This window comes from Cavia porcellus, unplaced genomic scaffold (assembly GCF_034190915.1).
Source record: "Cavia porcellus strain 051 isolate PalLab524CR breed Dunkin Hartley unplaced genomic scaffold, mCavPor4.1 scaffold_1, whole genome shotgun sequence".
In the NCBI taxonomy this organism is placed as follows: domain Eukaryota; kingdom Metazoa; phylum Chordata; class Mammalia; order Rodentia; family Caviidae; genus Cavia; species Cavia porcellus.
This window is the reverse complement of record NW_026947484.1, coordinates 196,830,395-196,853,678: the sequence shown is the minus strand read 5'-3', so window position 1 is coordinate 196,853,678 and position 23,284 is coordinate 196,830,395. Positions and strand designations below refer to the sequence as shown.

At 38.2% G+C, this 23,284-nt stretch overlaps 2 protein-coding genes, 1 long non-coding RNA gene and 1 other non-coding gene across 8 annotated transcripts in view; 1 reads left to right on the top strand and 3 right to left on the bottom strand.

The window, feature by feature from the left end:
- The window catches only part of Mrrf (mitochondrial ribosome recycling factor), a 62,319-nt gene extending 60,573 nt beyond the window's left edge, over nucleotides 1-1,746 (bottom strand). The window contains exon 1 of one of the 3 annotated variants that reach the window (XM_003470812.4): nucleotides 1,615-1,746. In XM_003470812.4, coding sequence (XP_003470860.2) covers nucleotides 1,615-1,720 — 106 coding nt within the window. In that variant the 5' untranslated portion in view covers nucleotides 1,721-1,746. Of the gene's footprint in view, nucleotides 1-1,440 lie in introns of all 3 variants that reach the window. The other 2 variants (XM_005004043.3, XM_063227054.1) reach the window with 2 other exon arrangements.
- Nucleotides 1,696-23,020, top strand: Rbm18 (RNA binding motif protein 18). Of its 3 annotated transcripts, XM_013153457.2 has the most exons (7): nucleotides 1,696-1,837; nucleotides 4,749-4,877; nucleotides 12,040-12,166; nucleotides 15,410-15,496; nucleotides 17,168-17,253; nucleotides 20,287-20,345; nucleotides 20,874-23,020. In XM_013153457.2, the coding sequence occupies exons 2-7, from the start codon at nucleotides 4,765-4,767 to the stop codon at nucleotides 20,888-20,890; spliced, it is 489 nt and encodes a 162-aa protein (XP_013008911.1). In that variant the 5' UTR covers nucleotides 1,696-1,837; nucleotides 4,749-4,764; the 3' UTR covers nucleotides 20,891-23,020. The 3 variants fall into 3 exon arrangements, with proteins under 3 accessions (XP_013008911.1, XP_005004099.1, XP_003470862.1); XM_005004042.4 differs by lacking the exon at nucleotides 20,287-20,345; XM_003470814.5 differs by lacking the exon at nucleotides 20,287-20,345 and having other exon boundaries at nucleotides 1,698-1,837; nucleotides 4,759-4,877.
- LOC111757092 (U6 spliceosomal RNA) lies at nucleotides 8,149-8,255 on the bottom strand. Its single transcript, XR_002791477.1, has one exon. It is a non-coding gene; the product is annotated as a U6 spliceosomal RNA (small nuclear RNA).
- LOC134470802 (uncharacterized) overlaps nucleotides 22,093-23,284 on the bottom strand; it is a 26,103-nt gene continuing 24,911 nt past the window's right edge. Inside the window, exon 3 of the long non-coding RNA XR_010039965.1 lies at nucleotides 22,093-23,174. This is a non-coding gene — a long non-coding RNA (uncharacterized LOC134470802). The remainder of the gene's footprint in view (nucleotides 23,175-23,284) is intronic.

The window sequence follows — 23,284 nt, the reverse complement described above, 5'->3', positions numbered from 1 at the left end:
AATCTTATGGGAGGCTCTTCTTGGTGGCGATCTTTCAATTTTCTCCCCTCGTGGACAGGATCTATTCTCAAACCCTTAATGGCTGGTCTGGCAATTCTTCTAGCCCCCTTGAGTGATTTATAGCCTAACATGCTTCTTGTCTGAATACATGAAAGTTATGCATAATAAACTCCTTTTACAAGTTACTTACTAGCTCCATAGTACTGCACAGACCACAGAAACTGAGGCAGAAGATTCTCCTCAGTATCAAGAGAGGGAGAATGTAAGGGTACCACTATATATATACAAGGACATAATTATATAAATACTAAAAGTGCAGGTATAGAATAGCAAGCATATAGACATGTTTTAGGAAGTTAAAAATCAAATAGTAGCCTCTACCTATGTTCCTGCTGCCTATCACATAAACACCCTACTAAATTCAGTCAGCCTTGACTATCTGGGTCCAGCTGATTCTCTTCTGATAATGCATTGGGCCAATTTTACTATTCCAACTTGCTTCTAGGCATTTGATTGGAACAAAGTGACCCAGTCAAGAACACTTTTAATGTTGCTTGCTCCACTTAAACCCCCTCCCCTTATCCCCAGGATACTATGGTAAACAACTCAAGTAAATCTATTTAGAGTTAACTTGCCTGACAACATGTGACTTAAATTCCTGTAACCAATCACGTAATAACTTGCCATCTGCCTTGAACTTCCTGTTAGTAAACTATTTAAGCTGGACTCAAAGCTGGCAACTTCCTGGTGATTTGGACTCTGTCACAGTCTCCTAGCCCAATGGCATAAAACCAATAAAGCTGCCTTCTAAATTCCTTGATGCCAAGTTTTCTATTTGGTTTAATACTGGTTTTTCTGCAACACTACTACCGACTTGCCACTGGCTTACAATTTATACCAAATAATTTTTTTCTGCCTAGATTGTTTTCTCAACTACAAATTTAAGAGGGGGTCAAATGGGTTTTCATGCATTTCAACTGTAAAGCTCTCCAAAATTAAGAGAAATGAAAGAATATGATTAAAGCAAAGAGCACTAAACCGAGAGATGACCTAGACAAGAGCCCTGTTTCCAGCACTTCCTTAGACTAGTCAAACTCTCTAGATTTCAGTCTCACCTGAGTTATGTAAATATAAAAAAGCTAATGAAATGGCAACTGTTTTCCAACTGGACAACGCAGAATAGTAAAAAGTTCAGGCTTGAGAGTCAGACTTAGGTTTGAATTTAAACTCCTTCACTTATTTAATGGCCGCGTGACCCTGGTAAAATTATCTCCGAGCTTCCGTTTCTTCATTATGGGGGAAAATAGTAACTACTTCCTCAGGACCTCTCTGAAAATGAAATGCTCCTGTCAGATGGTGTTACCAAACATCAGCTACTCTTTTACAAAGTCCCTTGGCATTCCCTAAATTCCTAGCTAGTGAGACCAGTTCCGCCCTCACCTCGTGAGATTTGTTCAACGCCGTAAGTCCCGCCCCTAGCCGTAAGGTCAGGCCCGACTGTAATGGGACGAGTCAGCCGAGGGTATCCGGTCCCTGGCGCCCCTAGAAATCCTTGAATGAGCGCCTCTTGCACGTGGACCCGCGCGAACCTCCGGACACCTAGAGGCCACTCACCAGCTACAGCCTCAGTTACTAGGGAAGACTCGAGCCACAGCGGCGACGACGGCGGCGCGGGCGTCATGACGTCACGGGGCGGGGCGACGGCGCAGGCGTAGCGCATCACGGGCGGCCTGGCAGCTTGCGGAGTCGAGGCAGACACTTCTTGTCGTCCTTAGGGTTCGTTCGTCGGAACCTGCTTTAAGGGCATGAGCAGAGGGCAGCACGCCGAGGCCGCAAGGTGAGTCTGGCTGCGACGTGTCCCTGTCGCTAGCGCTAGCCCCGCGAGGAAGGTTTAACAGCGTCTGCGTTCGCTGGAAGGCTTTCAGGCCCCGCCCCGGATTGTCCTGCTTGTGGCCCGGAAATAACCGGAGTAATGATTCCTTGTCCCTGGGGATTTGCTGCCAGGAATTGGAAGCCAGGATTCAAGGCTTGACCCCATTATTCTCATTTAGGAACAAATGCCTTTGCTTCTCTGGGCAGTTTCCCTAATGAATTTTCCTGGCGTCTAGGATTGTAGTTTAGCAGGGAAGATAAGGTGTAAAAGCATTTTGTGAATTGTTAATATGAGGTCTCCATTGCAAACCCAAAGGACTTTGATATTCGCATGTTATTAATCTTTTATTAAGATTTATCATTCCTCAAAAAGCCCTTAGTACAAAACGATCTCATGAGGCGAGGTTAATTCTACCCATTCTACTAAGAGAGATGAAACCGAGGTTCCTAATGAAATGACTTCATTCATTCACTCATTGTAAATATTACCAGTCAATAAATATTACCCTTGAACCAGGCAGTGTAGTGATCTAGATTGTCAAAGGTCTGCCTTTTTGGAGCTCACATTCTAGTGAGGGAAACAAAAGTATTAAATAACTCATTAAATTATATAGGAAGGAAAAAGCAGCTGTGATAAAGAATAGCGAGGGCCTCTACTCTGGTAGGGAAACGATATGTTTGTGGGAAGGGGGTGTTACTTAAAGGACGTCGTGTGACTTGCTAATGTCTCATAGTAACTAAGTGCACATGTCAGGATTTGAATACCGGCTTCTTCACTTCCTGTTCTGCCGGTACCTTTTTGGGGAGTATTCATAGCTTTTGGTGTTACCGGTATTTTTACATATGAGAAAATCACAAGTTCATTTAAATCAACTCAAATGTCTTCCCTTTCAGTCTAAAATAGTTCACCTTCAAGTCACATCACCTTGCTTAATAGCGTTTGCAGCATTTATCACTAATTACATCTTGTTTATTCTTTTGTTTTGCCTTGCTCACCTTCAAATGTAAGCATTCTTGTTTGTGCATTGCTGTAACCCCAGTAATTAATTAGAAGGTGCCTGGAAAATCGAAAATCAGTGTTTTGTGTTTTTTGGGATTTTTTTGAGTGAATGATCTGTAGGAGTTAGCAATTTGTAGTTGCTTGACACACGTAACTAGAGTGGAAAAGGAAGAAAAATACACTATGTGCAAGGCACAGATAAATTTGTAAATTTGTTCCACAATTAACCCAGGGCTGCTGTGTGCTAGATTTGATGGTGTGTGCCGAGATGAATAGGCAGTGTTAATGTATGTCAGCTTTTGCTGAGACACAGTCTTTGAGGAGCTCTGAGATACTTCTGGATATGTAGGGCACATGTGTTCTAAAGTCTGGCACAGCCTGCCATCTTTCAATCCCATTATCTTTTTTTCTGTGTCACATTGTGCACTTACTAAAGTTTTAATTTTTTTTATCCATTGTCCCATTTTTGGTCTTCTCAGCAAACAACTTAGAAATAGAACAAAGTTTTAAAAGGAGAAAGCTGATACTCAGAGAAAAATGACTTCTAGTAGAAACGCTGCCATTGGGGGCTGGGTACATAGCTCAGTAGAACAGCACCTGCCTGGCAAGTGCAAGGTCATGAGTTTGATTCCCGGTACCAAAAAAATAAAGAAGAAGAAAGAAATGCTGCATTTGGAAAGTAGGTCTGATACCAAGCTTTCCATTTTTAGTTTGAAGACAAATCTCCTGCTAAATTGTTTAGTCTGGGCTCAAATTTCTAATCCCCTTTCCTCAGCTTCTCAGAGTGCTCAGATTATAGACATGTGCACCATGCCCAGCTTTTCTGTTCTTTCCACTACTATCTCTATCATAACCCTCATTTCCTTGGCTTTGAGACGAACAATTTCAGGAGCTGAGACTAGTAGTAATTTACCAGTCTTAAATGCTTCCTCAGTGCTGCGTGCTTTCTAAATGTTTTAGGAGTATTAATTCATTGAATCTGCAGAAATTTATGTGGTTTTAGCCCCATTTTACAGATAAGGAAACCAAGAAAATGGTAACTTGCCCAAGGTTGTATAACTAGCAAATGGTAGAACTGGGGTAATTCAGTAGAAATTAGTCTCTTGTTCCTAGTGTCCCCCAATATAGTAAACATAGCTAGTATACATTGATAACTTACTGTTTTTAGATACAGTGGTTAGTGATTTTTTTCATGTACTATCTTTAATTTTCATCCTATAAAATAGAACTGTTATCTTCATTTTACTAGTTGAGGAAACAGGCCTACGAATTAACAGTTCAGTTAATTCACTAAGTCACACAATTTGCTCTCAAGCCCAGCTTTAACTCTGAAAGTTGTTCATAGATTTTTCTGGTGGTAGGTTTGTGTGTATGTGTATGTTTTTGTTTTGTTGTTTTGTTTTTGTGGTGCTGCATATTGAAAGTGGGGCCTCTCCCAGGCTAGGCCAGCACTCTGCTGAACTACATTGTCAGCCCTGTGGATAGATTTCTGGGATTGTCACTTCTCTTTGCTGTGTTGCCTGTTCCATGAGGACAGGTGATATAAGGCCCCTCTTCCCTACCTATCCTTTTCAGTGCCAATAAGACTCTCCCCTTCCTGTTTTCCAGGGTTTATTTTGGGTGACAGTTGTTGAACTGAAGTGGTACATAGTAATAGAGACTTTGGCCTCTTTCCTAGTCAGCCTCTAGCTTCAGACAGGAAAAGTGTGTGTTTCTCCACATAGCTGTGCCTCTTTCACCTTAAATGGCAGTTTGTGTGCTCTGGACTGGCCAGAGGATACATAACCACCTGGGAAAATGTTTGTTGGGTTGAATTTGAGGTATCTTATTCACATAGGGTCGCTCTTCCCCTGTCTGAATGTGACATTGCCTTTAGTTTTTCGTAGAGATTGATGGAAGCAGAAACCAAAACTCTTCCCCTGGAAAACGCATCCATCCTTTCAGAGGGCTCTCTACAGGAAGGACACCGATTATGGATTGGCAACCTGGACCCCAAAATCACAGAGTAAGTCCAAGTCACCTTAATTTACTATCTACAAATTTGTAGTGTTTGCATGATATTTAAAAAAATGTTAAGGGATATAGAATAAATTCTGGTCCTATCTTTGAAGGGACCAATGTTACTAGCTTTTTATCTTGTCTCTTTTCTTACATCTGTACTTTTCTACTCTAAGCACCTAGTCTTAAGTATCCTTTAAAAAACACGTAACTTTTTTTCCCTACTTACCAAAGATGTTCTCTTATTCCCAACTGTTTGAATCCTTGTGCATAATGACTGCAAAAAACTTTTCTAGAATCAGTCTTGGATGTTTATATTTTCTCCTACAATGAAGGAACAAGCAGAAGTCTTAGTACCTTTGCAAGAAGGCAAAGGAGTACCACAGAACCATAGAGAAAATGTGATCTTAGATCTCTTGCCAGTCCCTTTGGTTTTCATTTTCATTAAATGATTTGAGTATCTAGTATGTACCAGGTGCCATGTTGACCAGTTTATATACATTTTAACCTGAGAAGTCTTGTCATAAAGTAAAAGTAATCAGAAGCAGCATATAAAAGTTCAAAGCTACTTTGGTCACAAGGAAGAGATGTGCCCAAAGCCTTTTGTCATCTGCCTCCCTTTCTTTGGCAGGCCCTGATGAGGCTACATAGGACTCACTTGAAAACCTCTGATGCATTCCAGCACTCTAATCCTGTAATACAGAAATCAAGGGCCTAAGAAGCACCTTGCCTAAGATCACCGAAGTAATCTAATTGTCCTGACTCCACTCGGTTCTTCACAGCCATTATTGTGGAAAGGAATTTCTTAACAGAGGATTTTGAGGGTTTTCTTCCATAGTTGTTTGGTAGGGGATAGGTGGTGCTTGGTAACAAGAGTGGTGAAGGGTGAATGAATTAACCTGCATGAAATAAATGTTTGCAGCAAGCATATCGTATGCCATCAGTCATAGGAGTTGCTTCCTTTGGAATACTGTCTTAGATGAGGGCAACACTGCTTACTTGAGATAAGAGGAAGTATATTTTAGGATTAGGAGAAATAATAAGTACATTAAAATTATAGATCAGAAGATTGACAGGAAATTTAGTTCCTTAAACTTGCTCAAACTCAGATCAGCTAAATATAGATGTTTGGATCCCTATAGAAATTACAATGTTGTTTAAGATATATTGCCCCCATATTATGTCACCCTGGTCACAGAAACCATGAACATACATTGCATTTATTTCTGTTTTCTTATCACTCGTGGCTTTGAAAATGGATGTGTGGATCTTCCTGACATCTCAGTTAGTGTCCATTCATCAGAGGAGCTTTTTCCATTATCTAAAACCCAAACTATGAGGAATGTGTCCAAGAGTAGTTTCCATTCCCACCTCTGCTTGGTGGAATGGAAAACTGAAGCATGGAAGCAGTGTTGCTGTATCGGCTGCAGTTCTCTGTAATGAGACTCTTGTGCTAATTGTGTCCTGCTGTTCATCAGGAAGGTTCAGATGGGCATATGTTTATCAGGAAGGCTCATGATGGTTCAGCTTTATGTCATAAGTTAGGATATGAATTTTTTGTTAGAGCTTTAGTGGAAAATAGAATCAAAACTTTCCACTAATACTGCTGATTTTTTTTACCTGAGGCCAAAGGGGGACATCAAGTGCCAAACTATAGATGAAGGCTTACTGGCCCAAAGTGCTTGCATTCACACACAGCATCGCCACTTCTGTATCACCAAAGGCCATTTGTAATACTTTTCTTCTGTGGATTCCTTACCTGAAAACAGTCTGTCTACCAAACAGATTTATTAAACACTAACTAATTTCTTTTTAAAGATGTAATTACTAGTCACAGCTTATGATTAACATTAAATGTTTAGTATTACTTTATTTAATTTACTTAATTATAGCAAATAAACCTAACATTTTAGAAAGGTACGTCTTGTGGAAGCATAATTTCCTTCCAGCTGTTGAAATATTTAAACTTTTGGATCTTGCTCTTAAGATAGATAATGGTGGGGCTGGGGATTTAGTTCAGTGGCATAAGCACCTGCCTTGCAAGTAGGCGGTCGTGAGTTCAATCCCCGGTACCAGTTATTAAAAAAAAAAAAAAGATAGATAATGGTGAGCCCTAATTATAATATAATCATTACCAAACATTGAAGCTGTAATTTAAGTAAACATAGGATTCTTGAATTGTGGTCCAGTCTTAGAAACTATTAGTTGAATCCAAATCTCTAAACTTCTAATGACCCTTGACAAAAGTTTATAGAGGATCCTTTCGTTTTCCTAGTTAACTTTTTTGTTTTTTTTTTTTTGTACCGAGGATCGAACTCACAACTGCGTGCTTGCAAGGCGGGCGCTTACGCCGCTGAGCTGAATCCCCAGCCCTTTCCTAGTTATGGTCATTAGTCTTTTCTCAATGGAATATGCATTCCTGTTTAGTACTCTAATATTATGCTTTTTGTTTATTTGTGTCCACTCTGGTTGCCATTCAGACCATTTTAGAGCTATGCTACATGCCCAAAATACTTATTTGACTAAGCAGCTCTTACATATATGGATCTGAAGGAGTGATGATAAACTCTGACTTAGAGAGGTAGAGGAATCCAAACCCATGTTCTTTCCACTATATTCTATTCCTCAATTACATTAGCCCTCATATTTCCTACCTATAAAATGAGAATGTTCAACTAAATAATATAAACAGTTCTTCTGACTCTTAGTATTATATGAAGTCCTCTTGTTTAAGTTCATAACAACTCTCAGAAATAAGTAGAACCGATATTTTATAGGAAGAGTTGAGTGGGTTGGCTCAATTTACTGAAGTAGGTACTGATAAGACTAATCTCCCACTATCTAATTTAGTGTACTTTGCACAAATATTCTAGTAGTCTGAGTAATTGAATAGTCATGACCTTAAGTATCCTATTTTAAATTTAAACAGATAAAAATTTATTTTAAATTGTTATGGGGCCAAATAGAACTATAGTTTAAGCAGTACCTCAAAATATCATTACCAGTGTCTGCAGCAAAAAAGCCAAAAAAGTTATATCCTCAGACAATGTTTTTCATGCTGTGATTTCCTTGAAAGGGTTAATGCTGGCTTTCATTTTCAAACATTGAATATGGTATATAGAAAGCCAAATTAATAGACACTGCATTATACATAAGAAAGAGAAATATAAGAACAAAGCTAGTAGAAATTCTAATAGAGCATTTTAAGTGGAGGTGAAATCATGAATAAAAGTGTGTAAGAATAAGCAAGATTCTTTTTTTATTTTAATGCAATACATGTAAAAACTGGATGCTACAAGAACCTACGTGTCATCCTTGCACAGGGGCCACACTAGTCTCCTCTGTATTGTTCCAGTTTTAGTATATGTGCTGCTGAAGCAAGCACAGAAAGATTCTTTTGTGTGAGCAGAATATTTGGAAGACTTTTTTGGCATGAGAGAGATTAACTGCTGAATGGTTGTAGAGTAGTAGATTTATAGAATACTATGGGGCTAAGATAGGTCTTTACAATTTATCTGGACAAGTTTGAATTTCATGTTGAAGAGATTTATTGTGGGTGTTTAACAAGAGAATGGCATCTTGAAAGTAATGTTTTAGTAGGGAAATCAGACCTCAAATATGTAAGATGAATTGGAAGGGTGGAGACTGAAGATGGTTAGGAGAGACTGCTGTAAGCCAGCCTGCTTGTCACCACCACCTAGGTAGAGGCAGTGAGCTTGGAGACCCACGAGTGAGTCTGACGCATGACTCACATGAATAAAGAGGAGTGGAGGGTTGAAGATGATCCTTGATTTTGTTTTATGGAGCTGGGGAATTGGAGCACCCGAGAGTTCTTACCTGAGGGATGTAGACAACTCACGTTCCCACTATACCCATGGGATAGCTGGAAGGGGCCTTCATTTTGTAGTTGGGGTTTATTAACAAACAAAAGCAGTGGCCAGCCAACCAGGTAAAAGTATCCTGAGGTAGATTTTTCAGAGATTAACTAGATAAACTAGAATGCAAGGGAAAATAAACACCCAGGTATATGAAAAAGGTGCGTTTACCCCTGAAGAAGCTGCTTTCTCAATCCATTCCTTACTGTTCCTTCATTATCTGCTTTTTATGTCTGTTTTCTTACTTAAATCTAACCTACAGTAAAACCATTAATAAGATACCTACCATGGGTTGTAAAGACCCTTCCCCAATAATTTTATGTGTTTATGAAGAAAATTTGTGTAGAACAAATTATGTTCTAAAAACAAACTTAACTGTCATTTCATTGGCTTCCCATTGTCTACGATATAAAATTAAAATTCCATAAGCATACAGTATTCTTCACACCCTCTTCCCTCCCTCTGTACCCCGACTCTGTCCCCGTGGGTCAGATGGTTTTTACCTTTATGTCTTTAGTCTTACACTGACATACTCTGCTCACCTGTCACCCATCTCACAAAGCTTTCCTTAGCACATTGAACTTCCTTCATCTTTGTGAATATATGCATATTCCTGTGTGCAAGTGTTGCACCATTTTATAGCTGATTGTATACTGCTTTCCTTCTGACCAGAATGTGATGCCTTTGGAGTAGTTTTATTTATTTGCTTAATTGTATGTGCCTAATTGGTTAGTAGCAGTAGTAGATATTATTAGTGTATATTAGTTACACAAATGGTTTCATTTTGGCAGATTTATATATGCACATAACACTCTTGGATCATTTTCATCCTTGATCCCCTTTTTTCCCTTCACCCTCCACCACCTGTTCCCTTCTTTTTCTCTAATAGTCCCTTTTTATTTTCCCCTACTTTTCTTTTTTTTAAAAATTTATTTATTTTCTTTTCCCCTACTTTTCTTGACACACAGTAAGTATCCGTTGTAACATTTATGTAGATGTATTGCTTCTGTGCCATTGGACAAGACAGCTGTTTTAAAGACTCATTACAGAAAACACTTATTAAGTTGCAAATATGTGTGTGGGGTTGATGTACTAGTTCTTTTCCTCCTAAACGCAGCAGGGCACACCTGTCATTAAGTGAAGGAAGCCTCTGATGAGTAGAGAGCTTGCCCAACTGCAGCAACAGATAAAACTGCTTGCAGATGTGAAAGCAAAACCTTTCAGGCTTTTTTCACTATCAGAGCTTGCAGTCACCATCTCCAGGAAGCAAAATAGTAAACATTTCATTCCTTTTGTTTCAGTATTGTGATAATTTCAAGAAGTTATCAAACAAGAAAAGAAAGCTTAGAGAAGTTGAAAGACACAGACCTAAGCAGATGTTCCTGCAATCTTAAGGTCACACTTCTTAGGCAGAATGTGTTTGTTAGCTTTACAATGAATAATCTGTTGGCATATTTGGAGGCCGGGGGTTTCTTAGTAAATTAAAATTCATTTCCTAGGAAATGCCAGTTGTGTTACCTTCCTGCTATTAAGCAGAATGGAGCTAATGAAAAGATGGCCAGCCCACAGTAATCCAAAAATTTTTTTTGTTTTTTTCGTTTTTTATCGGTACCAGGGATCGAACTCACGACTGCCTGCTGCAAGGCAGGCGCTTATGCCGCTGAGCTAAATCTCTAGCCCCCCAAATTTTTTTTTTTAATGAGTTTGTCCCACCATTCTAAAGCAAGTATCGTAGTGTTCAGGTTTCAATGGGTATAGTAAATGGAAGGTATGTACAGCTGTGAATTAAAAACCCCAGGGAAGCTTTGCTCGCCCATCTGTCTGTATCTAAGAGACTCACCCTTGCTATAAGCTGCCTATTCAGACAATCAAGTGAAAGCAGAAATTTGCACCTGAGGTGTCTCCATACCCTAAAGAATTACTGCCTACATTCTCACTGGCTGCTGAGGTTTCCTGATGAGAATTGGGAATTTAAGAAAGCAGGGATTGCAGTTGTTTTCCATTTTAAAACAGACCCAAAAACCAGATTGCTTTCCATCCACAATATGCCTGGGGATCCTTCCATCCTGCCCCAGCACTAGACCTGTATTATGTCTTCCTTCTACCCTGATGTCAAATATCTGATCCAGGATAATGGGCTTGCTTATTGATGTGTGTTAGTATCAAATTTACTATAGCTTATGATTTATTTCATATCTTTCTGCCTCCCAAAGGAGTTTCTTGTTCAAGAATAAAAGTTTGATGAGTTTCTCCTAGAAAACAATGTAAATATAAATGTGGCTCAAACGACAGCTTTACTGGCTCCCTGTGGGGTAGAATTCCCAGTAATAACAGATTTAGCATGTGGGCTGATACCTTTTTAGTATCACAGGGACAGCATTGTTTAGAGAAAACCTTGACTCCGTTTGAATAGCTTGGAGGATGCCAGGAGGAAGGCCAAAGGAAAAGGAAACGGGAGAGCTGTTGGTTTGTCTCACCCTTACATCAGATGACAGGAAGTTGGGATTGAGATTGGCCACAGCAACCTGTTAAGGCCACATCTGTTTGAATAACTTAAAAGCCCCATAGAAACCAAATAAGTTTTATAGTAAGCAATCCAAGAAAAGGATAGGGAGTAGAATGACAAGAAATAACTTATAATGGTGAACTATCCTGCCAGGAATAAATTTCATCCTTGAATATCTGTATTCTTTACTGGATCATACCCCTGGATATAAACTGTATTAATTCAACTGAGGCAAATACTTACTGAAGTGCTACTACCTATAATTTGGTTTTTGGCAGTTTCTTACAATTTGGGTCTAATGATTAATTACAATCTAATAGGAAACTCTTCCAGGACTATTTTCTTATTTGTGTGTGTTACTTTGTTTTGAGATAGGGTAGGCTTTGGTTTTTGGAGTGTGGGTGTGTATTTCTGATGGAGTTAGTATTCACAAATACTATCTTACTGCCAAGAAATTAAAAATAAATAAATCGACACTATTTTTGAGCTTTTCTCCAAAAGAAAAACAAATGATTCTTGTGGGCCAGACAGCTGTTTGTTAGGTGTGGTTTTTTTGTTTGGCATTTTTATGTTGGACAGACCCATAGGCATGACAATTCTAGTTCCCATTCCAAATAGAAGCAAACAACTCTTTTTGCCAAATAAACTTAACACTGCCATTTGGATGAAGGCAGCGGGCAAGGGCAATAGATTTAATCCCCAGGGTAAATCTCATGCTTTTATCTTGCAGTTGAGCCTGAGAGACAAACAAAATTTCTAGTGCATTCATGGCTCTTCTGTCTCCACAGATACCACCTCCTCAAGCTCCTTCAGAAGTTTGGGAAGGTGAAGCAGTTTGATTTCCTCTTCCACAAGTCAGGTGCTTTGGAAGGACAGCCTCGAGGTTACTGTTTCGTTAACTTTGAAACTAAGCAGGTAATTGAACCTCTTCCCCCTTTTATGGTACTGCCCCTACTCTGTCATGATTATTTGTGTATCTCGTGACTACTAGACCAAGAGCTCCTGTGGACAGGAGCCATGTCTGATTTTTCTCTGTGTGCCTTAAACCAAGTACTGAAAGAGATGCTCAGTGAACAAATGAATTAGTGATCAACTTGCAGAATCTTCTGTCTCTCTAAGCTCAAGGATCCACTTTACTGCTCAAATGATTTTTGGATGTCCACAGCAAGCATATGGACATCCCCCTACCCGTCCTGTTTTGTTTCTTTAGTGGCTGATGAGCAAAGCCTCCTTTTCTTTCAGTAGTTTTGTCCTGTGATACAGAAATCCTGTCTGTGGTGAGCCATCCACAAACTATTTTGATTTTTAAAAAATACACCCTTCTGGCTTGGGGATGTGGCTTTGTGAAAGTGTGCTTGTCTAGTACACACAAGACCAAGAGTTCAGTTCCCAACACCAAAAAAAAAAAAAAGAAAAGAAAAAAGAAAAGTGTCCTTCAATGGGTACAGATTTTAATATATGCACAAGAGTGTTCCACTTCAACCATAATATGTTTCTGATCTTGTATCAAACTTTAGTTATAGTTATTGAAGAAATACATTGAACCAGGGATGTAGCTCAGCTCTACAGCCTCTGCCTGGCAAGTTTGATGTCCTGGGTTCAATTTCCAGTAATAGAAGAAATACATTGATAGAGAAATGCAATTCAATGTTATTAAATATAGAGATGCTGCTTAGTACTCCATAACTTTGTCATTTGAAGGAACATTGCCTTGTTATTTTACTAATATTAGCATATGGATGTTTTTCTTATTATAAAAGTAATAATGCTCTTGTGAATGAAAATAATGATAACTAAAAAATTTTAAATCACTGAGCCCAATGCAGAAAAATAATTTTGAAATATTTTGTTGTATATTTTTTCAATCTCTTCACATTCTCTCACACATATAACATAGAAATAGTATATTATCATATTGATTGTTCAGAGCATATTAAAATTTTTCTGTCTAGTGCACATCGAGATAACACAGTAAACTGTGATACTGTGATTTTTGTTGGTGTGTGTTGTGTACATACGTATGGGTGTATGTGTGCAGAAGAACATTGATCTATATCTGAGTTTAGTGCATTTTTTATATGTGATTTAGAGTAGTTGAAAACTGATCAGTGTTTTTGATAACTGAATGATTGAATTACCTTCAATGATTTTTTTTTAATTACCTTCAATGATTGACAAGTGTCGTGAATATCTTTCTATATGTATTACTTACTACATTTCTGGAAGTGGGTAGTATTCTCAAAGACCATGCACATTTTTTCTTAAAATAGTTTCTAAAATGCCTTCAAGAAATTATGTCACTAGTGCTGGGGATTTAGCTCAGTGGCATAAGCGCCTGCCTTGCAAGCAGGTGGTTGTGAGTTCAATCCCGGTACTGATTTTTTTTTTTTTTTTTTTTTTTTTTTTTTTAACGGTACCAGGGATCGAACTCACGACCACGTGCTACAAGGCAGGCACCCCGGTACTGATTTAAAAAAAAAAAATTATCCCCTGCTGGCATCATGTTACTGCTGATACTTCAGAACCAATAGAGTACCATCATGTAAGTTCCAATTCACCAAGTAAAATGTGAGGGTTGGAGTTATAATTCAGTGGCAAGTGCAAGGTCCTGAGTTCGATTCCTAGTACAAAACAACCAGTGAAATGTAAAAGAAAAAGCACGTGTCTCTCATCTAGCACTTCTAGTAGTGAAGCAGAGAAGGCCAGTGAATAATCCAATGCCTGACACACTGTGGGTATTGAATAAATATTGTCAAATGCCATGATGGTGAACTCCAGCAAGCCAGAGGATCACACAGTAAAACTAGGCTGGAAGGCTTTTTTGTATTACACCTTAATCTCAGACAGACTCTCTGCCCTGCAAGACTTCCTATTTCTCTTCTGTTCCTTAAGGGCTTCTTTATCCCCATTAAACAACAGGTTGCAGTACTTGGCTAAATGCCTCTTGGATGCAAACAAGACAAAGAAGCTTTGTCAGGATGGGAAAGTACAGCCAGATTTCCTGGGAGTGACCCAAAGTAACTGTTTTCTAGCTTCAGGAATTCCTTTCAACCTTATTACAGCTGTATCTAATGGGGAAAGGGTCAGGAATCTTGTGGCTCTGACAACCAGGTACACAGAGTGACTTACAGACACCTTGCTCACAGGTTCTCTGACTCACTCTCCTACTTTTTTACCCTAGTTTCCTTCACTCCTCTATCTATCCTTTGGACCCAGGGAGGAGTACCCACTAGTCCAGGACACAGTTCTAGGGTCCTTGGGGGAGTATAATTTCTTGAGATAATAAGTGCTACCCCAACTAATGGGATGTGTAGCAAAACTTCACCTCATTAGAACACAACTGTTAGCTAAAATCTATTAAGTGCTCCATGCTTTACATGAGCTCTGAATCCTTACAACCACTAAAGAATAAGTAGTAATGTCCATATTTACACGTAACACAACTGGAGACCTTAAGTAACCTACCACATGTCTTACTGCTAACAAGTGACAGCCAGAATGCAAATTTTTATCTGAGTGGCTTCTTTTTTTATTTTTAACTTAATTTTAAAGGGAATAAAACAGAACAATAAAACAAATCAAAACAGTGATAAGACAGTGGGAAATTTATAGTACTTACTATCGTGCATGTTGTTGTCCCCTCAGACTGGAAATGGTTGCTCAGACTACCAGCTTTAGGTTTTGTTTTTTTTGTTTTTTGTTTTTTTTTTTTTTTTTCATTTTCTTTTTTGTCTTTTTCGTTTTAATCGGTACCCGGGATCAAACTCATGACTGCCTGCTTGCAAGGCAGGAGCTTATGCCGCTGAGCTAAATCCCCAGCCCCCTAGGTTTGCAAAGTCATCTAACATTACAGTTCCTCCGAATCAGCTGGTTGCTGGGAGTGGGGCTGTTCTCTCCCCAGCCTGCACGCAGGCTGGCTCACAGGTGGGGGCTTAGTTTTCTTCCTGCTTCACCTTGGTCTGTGCTCTGACTCCTGAATGACTTATTAAAATTCAAACCTTTTTTTTGTTATTCTGCTTTTTAAAATTATAAACTCTTTGCCAACTACTTGCTAAAAGCTATTGAGAGACTAAGCCATCAAAGCTGGTAAGGCCCTGTGAGAATAAAAATAGCTACTTAAGCATTTGAATTTTTGACTATCGTTCCTCTCGTGGACAGGAAGCAGAGCAAGCCATCCAGTGTCTCAATGGCAAACTGGCACTGTCTAAGAAGCTGGTGGTACGATGGGCCCATGCCCAAATAAAGGTATGTCTCAGAGGCCGGAAGCCTGCCTCCTGCCTTATCCTACATGAATCTCTGAAAAGCAGTTGCTCATTTCTCCATTTGCATCCCAGCCTCTTCACATCTGGAATTGCCATGCTTTGGTCTCCTACTTGTATTTACCATCTGTGTTGCCAGATTTTTCTTTTGAGAAGCATCTCAGGAGGGATTAAGTTCCTTCGTTGTTTCTCCCCACATGCCTACAGATCCTGTTTTTGATTGATTTTTCCATGTGGCTGATGTGTATATTCAGACCTCTACCTTTTTTTTTTTTTTGGTGGGTAGTGTTTTTTGGAGGAAAAAATGTAGTATTTATTTTTAAGATTAGTTGCCATAGGCATTATTAGACTCTTCCCAGCCTCTCAACTCTGTGGAGAGTTTGAGTTTGTTTATTATTATAAGTGCTTGAGAAATGGGTAGTTTGTGTGAGTGCTTATAGCATTGGCATCTCCCCAGTCCAGAGATCTTGAGAGTTATTAGAGTGTGGGTTTATGGGACCTTGTGTTGCCTTTGTCTCCAAACCCTGAGCAGGGCAAAATGCCCTGCTCACCCAGTAATTGCTCTGGTGGGGGAATGCACTAATAAAACTGCAACCACTGAAGAGAAAAAGATACTCTGTTTCGACTGGCACAGAGGTGTTGAAGAATGTGGGCTGGAGCGATCCCAAGAGCAGACTGTCTTCCTTCTGCAGTGGGTCTCTCCAAACCTGCCTGCAGAAAGATTTGTGACAAAGTTAGAACTTCAGCTTTTAACTGGACGAGTGTGGTTTTTAATCAGAGACACTCTACCCGCTGAGAATAAGCTTCCCAGTAAAGGGTCACAGAAACTAAACAGACATTTAAGTCCAGTGTCCATGCTCTGAATCCTTCTGAACATTTCAGGTGATCACAGAGCCTTCTCAATGTCTAGGACACATTGCCCTAAAAATAGAAACAACAAGGAGAATTACCAAATGCTTTTTACTCAAAAAAAAAAAAAAAAATCAAGTCTCATTGCCAAACCGACTGTCATTTTCTTGTTCTGTATCACTGAAAAGGCATGCAAGAGAAAGCATCCTTAAGTCATCCCTCATTTGAAAATCTTTACCTTGGGGTTCTCTTTGTAAATCTTTATTGACTGAAGGCTCTGATTTACTCTTTAATAATACATTTACTTTTTAATAGAGGTATGTGATTATCTGACATCAAATTAAACTCTCATACGGTGTAATATGTTCTATATCAGCAACTGAAAGCTGTTACTACTTTTCTTTTCCACCCAGTTCTGTTAAGAGTTGAACATTACACTTAGTGCTCTGAAAAATCTAGCAAAGTTTTAAAGTGTTTTAAATAAAGCAAATACTATAAGATTCAATATGTGACAGACTATAAGAGGGTAACCCTGCTGTGTATTTGTGCCATCTGTGAATTTGAGTGTTGGAATTCTTGCCCTGTCAACCAAGAGCAACTTTAGTGGATGCTTTTTATTGACTCTCCCTGAACTTAAAACTTTTAGAGCAAAACTGTAGAGTTTCATAATAATTTTACATGTATGGCATCCTAAAATTGTCTAGAAATATATTGATGATAAACTGGATGGGTTTAGTTTCTGAATCTATGCACTGCAAAAAAAAAGGCAGTTTCTAACCAAGTAAATCCCCCCCCCTTTGTTTTCTAGAGGTATGATCATAATAAGAATGATAAGATTCTTCCTATCAGTCTCGAGCCATCTTCAAGCACTGAACCCACACAGTCTAACCTAAGGTAAGCTATTGTAATGTAGGACAGTTATTCAAGAACCTGGGCTATTTCCATTCCACCCCTTCATTTAGTCAATCTCTTAATAATGATTCTTAATTTAGAATAGTACTAATTTGACATATTGAGAGATGTGTTCAGTTAACCTCCAGAATGTAAACATTTCTCCTTACATACCCTCAAGAGCATGTAACAACTCCCACACACACACCATTTATAGAATCCATTCACTTAGAAAAGGGTGGGCTTCATTACCACACACCAAGCCTTATGCTAGGACTGGGGATACAAAGATAAATCAGACACAGCCCTTACCCTGAAAAGTGTTTTAATATGTCCTTGTGTCCCTTTGGCATTTGTCGCTGTATACTTGATCCTTTCCAACTATGAGTTCTCTTACACAAAGTTTTTGTTTGTAGTCTTTTAATTTTGTGTACCATTGCAGCAACTCTAATAGTTTTGACTCTATCTTGTACAAATTGTCCATTACCTCTTTAGAGTTAATTCAAAACAGGGGCCCCAAGGGTTGGGTAGAGAAGGGGGAAGTTAAGTGGGCAGCCGAGCAGAAAGAAGAGGGAGGAGATTTTTGTTTGAGTCTTTTGTTGTTCTTATTGTTTCAGTTTTGTTTTTGTAACTTCAAATCAAGTTGTTTTGGTTTCCCCCCCCCCCCCAAATTTTAACAGTAATAGTAGCCATAAAGTTGAGCATGGTGGTGCATACCTATAATTTCCATACTCGAGAGGCTGAGGCAGGACGATTGTTGTAAATTCAAGTCCAGCCTGGGCTACAAAGTGAGTTCAAAGCCAACTTTGAACTGTGTAGTAAAACTCTGTCTTGAAAAAAAACCAACAGGGGAAAAAAAAAGAGCCAGTTTGTCAAGCTTATTATGAAGTACTCTACTAAACACTTTATATGCAGTGTACTTATCATTTACTTATCATAAGCGTTATTTTACATATGAGAGAACCAAAGCTTAGGTGAACTATCTTGGTCAAAATTGTGCAGACACCAAATAGCAGGGTGAGAATTCAAAACCAGGTCTAATGGACTTTGAAATTCAGTCCTTAGCTACTACTTCAAAGTTACTGTAAGCTGTAAATGTAGGAATATGGTTTCAAAACCTAGCCCAGAAGAAGGAAGATATATAAGGAACCATCAGTGATACATAAAGATTAGAAATAATAGTCATAAAACCAAGAAAGTGATGCCTATTTGAACTGAGGGCCAGACAAGAGGAAAAATGCCTTTCTTGGATATTATCTGCACCACATAAAACAGATTTTAAAAAGTATTACTTAACTAGTGAGAAATATTTTCAGAATTAGTAAATTTATACATTGAAGTTAATTTTACAGTTAATTTACTGTCACGATACTAATTTTATGTTGCCTTTATTGTTTTGTGTTCCTGGAAATAGAAAAAAAAATTGTCTCTTACATTCATTAAGAGTGTATCTAGTGTGCTATTTTCCCCATAAGATTTGATCCTCTGTGATCACAGATTGATTTCTGGAGGTTTTTATAAATTTAATTGCATGGATAAGGATGACCGGGTCTTTATTTTGTTTTGTTTTGTCTTGTTTGTTTGTTTTGAGATAGGGACTCACTATTTCCCTCAAATGCATAGCTGTCCTCCTGCATCAGCCTCCCAAGTGCATGCTCCATCACACCTGGCAGATGAGTGGGTTTATGCTTGATGGTTTCCATACTACAATAAACATATATTTAATTTATTGTGACAAGTATTTGTCACTTGTTTACCAAGTAGCCTGATATTTTCTCATCTCTTTCTTAATCCAGATAATCTCAGCTTACATCTTTGTATTCACACCTATGCCTAATTAGAGAAGGTTGGGAGGGCTGTCTTGTCTTGTAAATAAAAGAGGTGCCAAAATGTATCCTGGTAATACCTCAGTATTCTTTTTATTATAACTTAGGAGTTTTAAAAATGTTTAATGACATGAAAATTACACATATTTTTGAGGTGTTGTGTGATGTTTCAGCAAATGTATATGTCATGTGATACTGAAATTAGAGTAAATGTATCTTTCTCCTCAAACATTTAATCATCTCTTTATGGTGACTTAACGATTAATTTCTTGCCATGAAAATTTGTGGCTATGTGGAGCAGATGTATAGCTTTCAAGAATCCCTAGAAGATGATCATATATATACTTTCAAGTTTTTCTCACTGCCCATAGACTATTATCTGCATCAAAATTGGAAAGTAAAAGTATCTGGGCCAAAAAATTCCCACTGCTTGAGTGCATTCTAATTCAGGGATAGCAGTGATCCCACTCAGAGACAAATTCCCCCTAATTTCCACAGCATCTCCTCATGCTTTCTGTGTAATTCAGCCTATTCAGCTCCCATTCTGATAGAAAAAAACACAGGCTTTGACAGTAAACAAACTGGAATGGAACCCTAGCTCTGCAGTTAGTTAGCTGTGTGACCTGGAGCGTATCACTGCCTCTGCATTTGTTTCTTCACCATGAAATGTGGGATGGTAATCTTTGTAGGGTTACTACAAGGAAGCAGGCAAATATCAGTAAAATGCTGATTACTGTACCTGGCTCATTGTAAGTAGCACACATTTGTCAATAAAAGATGGCTGTATAGGATGTCTAGAATGTCTTTGTTATTATTCAGTAACTTAAATGGTAGTATAGTGAATGGTTAATAATAGCATGGGCTTCAGAGTCAATTTGTATTCAAACCTCAGCTTTATCACTGACCAGCAGTTTAATATTGGGCAAGTTAACCTTTCTGTGCCTCAGTTTCTTTATCTGCAAAGTAAGAAATGTACAAGTGAATGTTTAAATTTTTTTAAAATTTAGTACAGTAAAAGACATTGCTGAGAGTGATAGAATAATTGTGTTTGAAGCAAAGGGGGGTATTTGAGAGTTAATGGCAATGTGTTTTCTTGTAATTTTTTATTTAAACATTTATATTTATAGTCACCCTTTGTTGATCAAATGTTTATAGCAATTTATATCAAATAAAAATAATGTCGTATGTCCTCATCCACTTTATTTGCTAGGTCTAGTACTTCACAGTGCAACTTCCAGCTCTTCCCCAAAGTCAAAATGACCGTGAAAGGTAAACATTTTGAATCAATTCAGGACATTGAGGCAGCTATGACAGTATAACTAAAGACACCCAAGAAAGAGAAATTTCAGAACTGCAAGAATAATAGAATGCCTGAAGTGATCTAAGAGTATTTTGAGGGAGATTAATGGCAGTGTGTCTTTTACTGTAATACATTTTTAAAATTTGAACATTCACCATATTTTTGAGTTACCCCATGTAATGTACTCTATGCTGTCATTTTTAGTCCTGTCTTTGAATGCTTAGGTGCTGAATAGTATGTGTGTCTGCTTAGATACAATGATACGTGTAGAACTTCTAACAGTGCTGAGGCTTATCTGAAAAACTTCATAGGTAGTTTAGACTTTATCTCTTTCTTAAAAAGAGAGTATTTTTTGGTCTCTTACATGAAACGTTTATGTCTTTGTTATTCAATGTTTTGTTGCTTCTCTAATGTGTAAGAGGCACAAGAAGATAAAATATCCTGTATTTTCCAAATGCACCTGGATTCATTTTGATCCTCTGCTGTCCTTTTTCCAGTGTCACTGCAAAGATAAAAGCCATTGAAGCAAAGCTGAAAATGATGGCAGAAAATCCTGATGCAGAATACCCAGCAGCACCTGTTTACTCCTACTTTAAACCACCAGACAAAAAAAGGACTAACCCTTATTCTAGAACAGCGTGGAAATCTCGAAGATGATGATTGTGAATTACTGTAACAGCAAAAACAAATTGCTCTCTACACCTGACCTCTTCTGCCTTTGTATTTTGTAGATGTGAGTGGTACTACCCGACAGAGCACAATCACATGTTAGTTTGGTAACATAATGTTTTTGGATGTTCTTACGAATGTGTCTTCTCTGAACTATGTGTGGAATTGAACAGCATCCAGAATAAATAGAATTGTGTCCAAAATTGTGATTTGAACACTGAGTTGCTCTAGTTGGCTGGTCTGTTTGAATTTGTAACTCCAAAAACTTTATATAATGTGCCAGAGAGAAAGGCAAATGTACAAAGTGTTATTATTTAAATGGGAAAGTAAATTGATTGACGTCGATTTTTTAAAAAATACAGCATTTTTCTTGCACATGTCTTTTACAACATAAAGAAAAAGACAGAAGTGAAAGGCAGATTTTTAACTGTGTTTAGAACTGCAGTTGGAGAATTTATGATGGAACTCCCTCCAACTGGACTAAAAAATAGAGTTTTTGGCAAAAGAGAGCTGATCCTTTGAGCAAATGTAGTAATCTGCTTAAGAATTATGCTTATTGTTTCAAAACCCCAATTAGGAAAACATGGTGTATATCTTAAATTTGTTTGTGTTGACAAACTGTAGAATCAATATACCATAACAGAAGTTCTGTTTGACAATTTAACTTTTATTCTATAGTGGTCATTTTTTAAAAATCTAGATAATCTTGCCTTCTATAATAACCAAACGTTGTTACTAACACAAGACTTTTAAAATTGTACTTACTGCATGGGCTTGTTTTTATAGCATGAGATTGTTCTATTTGGAATTCTATAAACAATCTAAAAAATAGCAAAATTTCCTTGAAAACTTAAATATTGCTACACTGATCACTATCCAACTTATTTACTTTATAGTAATCATGTGGGGATTTGGTAGAAGTTGAATGATTTTGTGCAGAATGAGAAGAGGATATGTACCAGGCACAGAAAGTCAGGTACTACTCTGGCACCTCATGCTTTCCGTAGTTCAGTGGTGGCAAACCTTTTACAGTGTTCAATGATAAAAACAGCTGGGAGTGGCACATGTGCCATAGGTTCGCCACTGCTGATGTAGTTTTAAAACTCTGCATGCCTTGCAAAAATGATCTCCCATTCATAGGACATTCTTCTCCCTACATATTTTTGGCACTATGAACATTCTAAATACAACAGTGGAGAGTAGTACATAAGCTGACAGATTTGGGCGAGTGTTTCTTCCACATAGTATGGGTCATTTTGGTGCCAAGCTTTGACAGACTGTTTCACTGGGCAGCATCACTGCTGCTTTAGTAGGTAGATCACTTTGTTATTTATTCCAGGTGCCACTCAGGTGGTTAGACAGTATTTATTACTATCATTTCTAGCAAGAGGAAGCTTTTATCATAGGTATTTAAGTCTTCCGGCAAGTATAAATGTAGTTAAAACACTTGAATCAAAACTTAAGCATAGGGGCTGGGGATTTAGGTCAGTGGTGTAGCACCTACTTGTCAAACGTGAGGTCCTAAGTTCAGTTCCCAGTACCCAAAAAATAAAAACTTTAGCATAGTGAGGTTTTAGAATCCACAGGACTGGTTCCGAGACATTCTTACCACTTTTCCCAAGGTCAGTCTTTAGCTATCCAAATACTCTCTGCTTTTACTAGCTGTGTCTACAATGCAAGTAACTCTCCTCCCATTTGTGAGATAGTTCAGGGAGGTGGGAGTTTGTCTCCCATTTTTCTGGTGACTTTTTGGAGTGTAGAATTCACCATTTTATACTTAAGTCCTCAAAGGATTGTGGTGGAATAGAACTTAATGCAAATAGCCTTCTATTTTTAATAGGAACTTAGGAAGCACTTAGGACTATATTATAGTGTTGTTTTCTTTAGAAACTATAACTATTTATTTGTATTTAAAGCAATGTTTTTTTATTTGTACCAATTCTTATCCCTTCTTATGAATAAATGCAAGACAGTATGTGTGTGTGGTTGTATCTTCTCTTCTATTTATTGGAATAAAGACTGCAGCTTTCTGGAGCGTGTTTCTCTAAGGTCTTAGGCTGGTGGGGCCAGGCCGGACATTGCCTCCAAGTGAGTTCTTTGCAGTGGAATCAGACTATACAGTCTTCACCCTTAAGAAAGGAAAGAGTGAAGATTGAGAGAGGTACGAGCTGTCTTAATCCTAGCTCCTGGTTTACCAAATGTAAAATGTAACCCTAAGCGTATGGAATTCTGCAGTTGG